This window comes from Eublepharis macularius, chromosome 6, assembly GCF_028583425.1.
Source record: "Eublepharis macularius isolate TG4126 chromosome 6, MPM_Emac_v1.0, whole genome shotgun sequence".
NCBI lineage: Eukaryota > Metazoa > Chordata > Lepidosauria > Squamata > Eublepharidae > Eublepharis > Eublepharis macularius.
In genome coordinates, this window is record NC_072795.1 from 126787443 (window position 1) to 126796157 (window position 8715).

Genomic DNA, 8715 nt, shown 5'->3' on the forward strand with positions numbered 1-8715 from the left:
TTCTGGCTTTTTACACCATCGCGGGAATAAAATCAAGCGTCGTCTTTAAGATACCCGCAAGACTCCCTTTTTTTCTGAGCAACTTTTAACCCTTAATTAATAAGAGAAAAGAAAAAGCAATGCCCGCAACGCCTCTCTGGGGATTTCATCCCTAAGCAGAGAGGAGGACCGGCGGCAAGATGGCGGGCGTGTGACGTCAAAAGGAGGCGCCATGCCGGCCGCTTTCCTGCGCGACCGGGCAGAGTCCGGAGCGGCTCGGAGGCGAGAGGAGGATGGAGCCCTCAGGCGGTGCCCGGCTCCCCCTCGGGACAGCCGGGCTGGCCGGGTCCAGGTGAGGGCAGCATTGGACGGGACCCGAGGGTGGGCGAGGCTGCAGTCGCGGGGCGGCTCCATTCAGACGTGCGCCGGTAGTTCCGTGTTGGGTGTGGGGGCGAGGTAGGGGAGGGCCTAGTTAGGGGACCGCAAGGAGGCTTTTGCTTCGCTTAACCCAGTAGGGTTGCCAGTTTCCAGGTGGTGGCTGGAGAGCTCCCGGAATGGCAGCTGAGCTCCAGGCGAGAGAGATCCGTTCGCCTGGAGATAGGATTGCCAGCCTCCAGGTAGTGGCTGGAGATCTCCCGGAATTACAACCGGTCTCCAGGCCACAGAGATCAGTTCACCTGGAGAAAATGGCTACTTTGGGGGGTGGACTCTATGGAATCATGCCATGCCAAGGTCCTTTCCCTCTCCAAATCCCACTTTCTCCAGGTTTCACCCCCCAGATCTCCAGGAATTTCCCAACTTGGAGCTGGCAAACCTACCTGGAGAAAAGGGCTGCTTTGGAGGGTGGATGCTATGGAGTTATACCATGCTGAGGTCCTTTCCCTCCCCAAAGCCTGCCCTCTCCACGCTTCACCCCCCAGATCTCCAGGAATTTCCCAACTTGGAGCTGGCAAACCTACCTGGAGAAAAGGGCTGCTTTGGAGGGTGGATGCTATGGAGTTATACCATGCTGAGGTCCTTTCCCTCCCCAAAGCCTGCCCTCTCCACGCTTCACCCCCCAAATCTCCAGGAATTTCCCAACTTGGAGCTGTCAACCTTATAATCTAGCCCTTCCTTACCCCACCCCTTGTAAAAAGAGTTCCTGGGAGCTCTCTGTATGACTGTCTTGGGGACATTGCCATATCCAGTAGCCCTGAGTTTCACAGGTCAGCACCTTCTGTTCTGTTCTGTGTTTCCATTGGTCTGCCTTGAAGCTGTCGCCTGTTGTTTTGTGAAGGACGAGCTTGTGCTGTGTGCATAGGGTTATTTTAGAAAAGAGCCAGAGTCCAGTAGCACCTATACGTCTAACAAAATTTGTGGTATCTGAAGAAGTGAGCTGTCACTTATGACAGCTCATACCCTATCATAAATAAATTTTTATAGGTGCTACTGGACTCTTGCTCTTTTCTGCTGCCACAGACTAACGCAGCTACCCACCTTGGGTGTGTGGGGGTTGTTTCTGCCCCCACTTTTTCTTCTTGTCCCTGCTGACTTGAGTTCCTTTCACTTCTTTGCTGAAATCGTTTCTGTGCAGAATTATTATTGTTCTCCTCCTCCTCCTCCAGCAGAAAACAGCTCTTGGACCTACCCTGGGAGGACGTCCTCTTCCCCCACATCCTCTCCTACCTGCCTTTGAGGCAGCTCCTGAGCTTGCAGAGGGTCAGCAAGGCATTCCAGACCTTGATCCAGCTCTACCTCACCAACATGCGCTGCTTTGATGCTGGCCAGGTATCAGGAATGGGGTGTGTGTGGAGCAGTGAGAAAGTGTGGATGGAGCCCGAGGCAGAGCAGGTTTGCCTAATGTCTGAGTTGGAAAACTAAGATATGCTACATGATCATAGCGCCACACTGTGCTCTTTGTGGATGCAGGTGCCTTGGGTTATGCTAGGTGATTTCTGAAATAACGGTAGCAGACATAAATAAGAGATTATTTCTCTGCCACATTAATTTCTCCTGTGGGGCTGAGCAGCCTTTAGGTCCTCAGCATTGAGGCAACTCAGTAACTGGTGCCTGGGAAAGATGGAGAAATGTTAGTTCTTTCTGTCTCTTCTGATGAATCGAATAAGAAGGGGTGGGGGTTGAGAGCAGCTTTCTGATTCTTATGATACCATGCCGTAAAAACATACCTTGAAAGTCATCATTCTTCAAAATACCTTACTCTGTATTTCCTGGCCTAACGTGTGGACTCCTACATGATCTCTAGCCTAGATTGCTGATCAGGTACACCCGCTAAGCTTCAGTAATGTTACAGTATTTGATGCTCCTAAACTACTCACGGGGCTACATCATATTTTTTGCACTGGTGTTTGGGCTTTATTGGGCAAATGAATACATGTTAAAAATGCGTGTAAACTTGGTGCTCTAAAATTTCAAATTATGCACTCAGTCAGTATAGCGCAGGACAGCAATCCGCTAGCACCACCTTCCGGAGTTGACCTGCTAGGTGGGTGCATTCCCAGTGACTACATGCTTTCACCCCCAGTAGGTGATCCAGGATATTATGGCTGATGATATTAGAAATTTCTGGGGGGGGCCAGGACCGTTAAAGGATCACACTCCCCCTCTGTCCTTGCAGGATGTCAAACAGCGATCAAGGCAGTCTTAGTTTCAAAGCCATGCCTGAAGCTAGATTGAAGTAAGATCCCCATCTTCCACTACCTTCTGGAGCTGGACCATCACAATGCGATCTAACACCTTGCCAACTGGCCAACAGTTAGAAGTACTGTAATGGTTCCAGTAGACGATGTTTCTAGCAGTGATCTTGCAACTGTCCCCTTCAAGGCACCACTAGAACCACTTCTGGTCTCACCAGAGAGTTCCCTGTTGACAAGATTTAACCTATAACTTACCTTTAGCCAGATGTTGTTAGCCAAGTTGGACAAGAAATGAGCAAAGGCAGCCCCACGGCTGGTACGCTAAACATCGCTGATCTCTCTCTTGCTTATCAACTGCTAGATATGTACCTATCTCCCCCTTATCTGAATAGTAAGAATTGGGGTCCCCATTCTCCTCTGTAGATGTTTCTTTTGTGAGTTTTAAACGCATAACCCCCAAACAAAATAGTAATCTAAATGCAACACAAAGAACAAACCCCAGCCTCCTCTTCAGTTTATGGTTCTCACGTGGGAACTAGATGCAGCTCTGGTGGATCCTTCTACTCTCTTCTCACTAGTAGAGATTCTTACCTAACCAGAATTCCCAGAAGAGGCAGATCTCTTTCAGCCAGGCAAAGGAATGGTGTGGCTCCTGCACCTGTTCCGTGATGGCTAAAGGATATTCTGTGGGACTAGAAACTTGTGTGCTGGCCTTTTAAGTTGGGTTCATAATTTCATATATGGAAAAATCCCAGTCCTGGATGGGTCATCTTGGAGGGCATGCAGACAGGACTACTGTAAGTCAACGTCAGACAGCAATTAAATGAAAAGAAGCTGTTCTGCTGCCTTGAGCTTCCCAGGAGACGCTGCTGCATTGCTTCCGAACCATCTGCACACACTTGCTTTTTGAAGAAGGACCCAAAAGGTATATTTTCTTTTCAGGAATTTGGAAGTGAGTGTATATGGGATTATTATAGATAACTGCCTTTCTCTTGCTGGCTTGGGTACCCATGTTAGGGGGCAGATCTTTGCTTATGCATGCTGCCTCTCAGCGTTGGAACAATTGAGTGCTTTGTTTTCCCCCTCTCACAAACATACTGAATCTGTACTGTAATTCTTGTGTTGACAGCAACAACTGGCATGCTATAGCGGTCCCTAGTGGCAAAATGCAAAGCTTTTGTGAATGGTCAGTCTTCTGTTTCCTATGTTAAGGAGAAACCTTTTTACTGCTGGGTGATGCAATTAATCATGAAGCCACAGGAAATAAAGCCAAAACGGATGAAGTACACACAAGGACTGATAGTGTAAAACAACTCATTCTCTGAATTATGTTAGTTGTTATTCCCCACCAGGTTGCCTTGGGTATAAGTGACTACCGAAACGGTAAACTGCCCCTTGTGGATTTGGTTTAAACTCATCCCAATTAGTGACTGTGCAATCGTTGCAAATAACGTGTTCCAAAATGAACATACCCTGCTTGCAATGTCTGTGTTCTATATATTCATGTTGGTGATTTGCTTGCATTTCAAAACTTATATTCCAAGTGTATTTGCTCTGATGTTGCTGATGACGTTCATCACGTAGACAGCCACCTGATAGCTACAGTCCAGAACCTGTTAGATTCCTGATGGAAACTAGTGGCTATCCACTTTAGAGAGCTTTGAAAAACTACAATTCCCATCAGTTCTAGCAGGAAGTCATACTGGGGAAGAATGGGAAAAGAAATTTACAAGAACCAGGATAAGCCAGGATTGCAGCCTGTTTTAGAGTCATCTCCTGCTACAGGTTATTTCTCTTCCCTTGGAAAGGTAAGTTTGTGGCTTGAGGGGGCAGACACGGGTATCCAGTGTGCATATTTTATGAGCATCCCATCAGTTTTCAGGTCTTCTTCTGGAATGCTTTCAAAAACGCATATGGCGTCTGGTTGAGCATGGGGGTGTCTGTCCATCATGAATACTGTGTGTTCTGGGACAATTTAAGTAGACAGGTTTGGATGCAGAGAAAACAATCCAGGATGGGTGACTGTCTCTCCTTTTGGTAATTTTGTGGAGCGCTTGGTCTAACAGCAAAAATTTAAAAGGAGGGAGCTTTTGGCTGGGTACCACAGCAGCCCCACCCAGAGGCCAAGCATGGGGTGAGAGAACAGGCACGCTTTTCTTGGTTCTGGGGGAATGGCCTGGACTGCAAGGCCCAGTGCCGGATCTAGGGTTGCCCGCACCCGGGGCAACCCTAGGCTGACCACCTCTCGCACGCGCTCCCCGTGCTGTGTGATGACATCACTTTGGTGACGTCATCACGCAGAGCGGAATGGCGGAGGCAGCATGCGGGGCTGGGAAGCCACCCACGCCATTCACCTCCCCGTAGGCGAATGGTGCGGGCGGCCTCGCAGCCCCCCGCGCTGCCTTTCACCTGCCCTGTGGGACAGGGGGCGGCCGGCTTGCCGCGCGCCCCCTGTCCTGCAGGGCAGGCAAAAGGCAGCGCGGCCACCCGCACCATTCGCCTGCCCTGCAGGACAGGGGGCGGCTGCCCACCCCCTGTCCTGGGGGGCAGGTGAATGGCGTGGGCAGCCCCGCAGCCCCCCGTGCTGCCTTTTGCCTGCCCTGAAGGACAGGGGGTGCGCGGCAAGCCAGCCGCTCCCTGTCCCGCGGGGCAGGTGAAAGTCAGTGCGGGGGGCTGCGAGGCTGCCCGCGCTGCTGCATGTGCCCTCTGGCAGCTGGCAGCTGCTCCCGGCACCCCCTCCCTGGTGGCGCCAGGGGCAGACTACCCCCCCTGCCCCCCCTCGATCTGGCCCTGGCAAGCCCATTAGTGCGGTAGGCTCTGTGTCCCTTCAGAAGGCCATCTTTTCCTCTCATGACTCATGGGCTGGGTATGTGCGAGTGCTGGGGATTTTACAGATTTGCACCTGGATTAGAGAATGATGCTGAATCTGGCTGTCCTCTTGGCCTTGGCAGGTTGGACCTCACATTCCAAAGGCTGCCTTCTGCGTCCTGCTAAAAGACAACGAAGCGCTGCAGCAGCTGGCCCTACAGAACTGCTCTGCCTGGCTGTCGGACAAGGAGCTGCTCCCTGTGATCAGTCAGAACCATCACTTGCTGCACGTTGAGCTGAGCGGCTGCGTGCACCTGAGCCGGCACACCTTGGTAGCCCTCTCCCTGAGCTGCCCCAATCTACGCCAGCTTTCCCTGGCCCATTGCGAGTGGGTGGACAGTCTCTCCTTGCGCAGCCTGGCCGACCACTGCAAGGGGCTGGAGTCCCTGGACCTCACAGCCTGCCGGCAACTGAAGGACGAAGCAATCTGCTACCTCGCACGAAGGTGCGCCAGACTGAAGTCTCTGTCGCTGGCTGTCAACGCCAATGTTGGTGATGCTGCTGTGGAAGAGGTTGCCAAAGGCTGTCCTGACCTGGAGCACCTGGACCTCACAGGCTGCCTGCGGGTCAAGAATGACTCTATTAGGTAACCTATAGCTTAGCAGGTGAACCTGACTGGTGCATGTCTGCAGCAGGAAGAGTACCTCTGAAATGTTCCCCTTGTAGCCACGCATCTGTCCCCAAACGCTCCTCATGAGACTTTACACCAAGCCTATATTTTGTGCTAGGTGCCATGTGCTGATCCCCCCCGCCCAAATCTGTAGGTCAGGTTTAGGTGCTGTGCTTTGACTGTACTAGTAAGATTCCTGGGGAAAAGTCAGAATATCTTTTGACTTTGAGGGGTAAGGATTAGTGTGGCTCTGGATAGGATGAAAAAGGGGCATGTGTGCGATGACTACCGGAGGCTGGGGAAAAAACGTAGCCCCCCGCCCCGATCTCTGAAAACCACGTCCCATCCCATGCAGACTTAGCATTAAGCAGAAAACGGCCCTTACTCATTTACACTTTTCTGAATGGCTAAAAAAAGCTGGAACTTTGAAAACAGAAAGTGGGCTTCCGAGGAAGTCCCTTAAAGATTTCTCTTAAAAGGGGAGGCTGAATGTGAACGATTGGGTCCTCTTCAGTTATCTTCTTCCAACAACAACAACAGATGTATATACTGTCCTTCAGGACAACTTAACGCCCACTTAGAATGATTTACATTATCCTCACAATCACCCTGTGAGGTGGGTGGGGCTGAGAGCACTCTGAGAGAACTGTGACTGACCCAACGTCACCCAGCTGGCTTCAAGTGGAGAGTCAAACCCAGTTCTCCAGATTAGAGTCCCACCGCTCTTAACCGCTACACCAAACTAGATATGGCCTTTTTTTCAGATGTGGTCTTTTGGGGATGGACAGGAGAAAAATCAAAACTACAAAAGGAGGACTATACTTGAAACAGTTCAGCAGCTGGGCCTAACAACGTGTTAAGGCTTCTCAGGTGCATGCTAGTGATCTCTCTCCCCCCACCCCCGCCCCAGTATTTGTGGAATCCTGTACTAAATATAACAAGTTCTGCAGTTCGAATGGTATAGGATCTGTAGGATGAGGGACACATTTAATTTGCATGCTTTATTTTGGTTATACTTTGGGCCATGGGGTGGCGTATTCCAAACTAAGGGTTCTGTGGGATGCTGGAAGATCACAGACTAGAGACAGGCAGGCAGGGAGCCCTTCCTCTCCATTGTTGGAAACTGTTGCGAGCCTGACCCCGTGCTTTATGGCCATTTCTCCCCTCAGAGATCGCTAACCTCTGTATGGTACTTATTATTGGGATTTGGGGGGTTGCCAAAAGTGCAGTGAAGTGGTTTTACAAGATTTGAGTTTTTCTGATTCCCTTGCAAACCGACCCCCCCCCCCCGCGCCCTCCTTGCTGCCAGTATGTTGCCTGCAAAAACCACATCCTCAAAATGATGCCACCAGTTCCTAGCCTGGTCCTTCCCCCCACTCCCCGCCCTGAATGGCTGACACAGGGTTGTATTCTGCGGACTTTATCTCTGCACCTGTGCCAACTGATGCTCTGCTGCTCCTGGGTAAAGGAGTACAGGTGACCGGCAAGGATCTTCCAGAAGCTGTTCCAGCATTTCAGGGCTCGGCCTTAAGAGTTAGCTGATGAGCTGTGGGAAGCCAAGTCCTTAAAACGAGGCTGGAGCGACTCTTCCAGGAAGAGACTGGAAAAGCTCTTTTACAGAGCTTCAGGCACCTGTCACCTGTCAGCCTTCTTTCCCGTGGCTTGTAACAGAAATGGGGCAATGTCAGATTTGCTGACTTCTGTTATTTGATTTATTCACGTTATTTCTCATTGAGACACAAGGCAGATTACACAGTGTAAGTCAGTGCAGTCAACAGAATAAGACATCTGCTAAGTGAAGTCACAGGATTAGGATTACAGAAATTAGGATGACATTAACATCGTTTAGTATCTCTTGCCTTAAAAAGTGGTTGCGTGACACAGGATTGCACTTTTAAACCAAACCGTCCTCTTTCTACACTGGCTGTCCCTGCTTTTCTTTGGTGTCTCCTGGGCAAGGTGCAACCGTGTCGTTTGGGGGGATTGTTGCTGGCCGGATCCTGTGGCCTGACCTTTCCCACCCTTTTTTGGCAGGACCCTGGCTGAATACTGCCCCAAGCTCCGTGCCTTGAAGGTGAAGCACTGTCACGACGTAGTGGAGTCCAGCTTGAGCATCCTGCGCAGTCGCGGGGTGGAGCTGGACGTGGAGCCTCCGCTGCAGCTGGCCCTGGTTCTCCTGCAGGACGTGGCGGGCTACGCCCCGTTTATCAACCTTCAGATCTAGCGGACGGAACTGCTGCCAAGAAGGCAAAGCGGCAGGTGTGGAGTTCCTGCTCAGGGCACGCTGCTCCCATCTTGGACTCGTTTTGCGTGCGTGTGTGTGGGGAGGGTTAGAAAAGCAAGCCCATCTGTATCTCCGCTAGCTCGTATATCGTATGTATATTTAAAGACACTTGTCTTGCCAGTGTGATGTGGCTGTGAAGCAGCAGCCACGGTTCTTGAACTCGTGCACCAAACTCTTTCTTTTGGAACGCCACTGACAAGTGGTAATTGCTTTGGGGGTAAATGGCGGCAACTATTTTGAAGCACAGCTCACCGGAGAGGTGGCTGGTGGACAACACGGAGTGCCTTTTTCCTTTCTGTGTTTTTCATGCGGGAGCGCTGAGAAATATAGCACCCATCGAA

General features: G+C 50.9%; 1 protein-coding gene across 1 annotated transcript; it reads left to right on the forward strand.

The window, feature by feature from the left end:
• Nucleotides 1-267: 267 nt before the first annotated feature.
• On the forward strand, nucleotides 268-8314 carry FBXL15 (F-box and leucine rich repeat protein 15). The gene is made up of 4 exons (XM_054983654.1): nucleotides 268-331; nucleotides 1584-1746; nucleotides 5564-6066; nucleotides 8125-8314. The coding sequence occupies exons 1-4, from the start codon at nucleotides 273-275 to the stop codon at nucleotides 8312-8314; spliced, it is 915 nt and encodes a 304-aa protein (XP_054839629.1). The 5' UTR covers nucleotides 268-272.
• Nucleotides 8315-8715: the final 401 nt, after the last annotated feature.

What these genes read in the sequence shown, in the direction of transcription:
- FBXL15 (XM_054983654.1), top strand. Translation starts at nt 273, where the DNA reads ATGGAGCCCTCAGGCGGTGCCCGGCTCCCCCTCGGGACAGCCGGGCTG. An exon ending in GCCGGGCTGGCCGGGTCCAG is followed by an intron (nt 332 to 1,583) that starts GTGAGGGCAGCA and finishes CTCCTCCTCCAG; the next exon opens with CAGAAAACAGCTCTTGGACC. An exon ending in GTCAAGAATGACTCTATTAG is followed by an intron (nt 6,067 to 8,124) that starts GTAACCTATAGC and finishes CTTTTTTGGCAG; the next exon opens with GACCCTGGCTGAATACTGCC.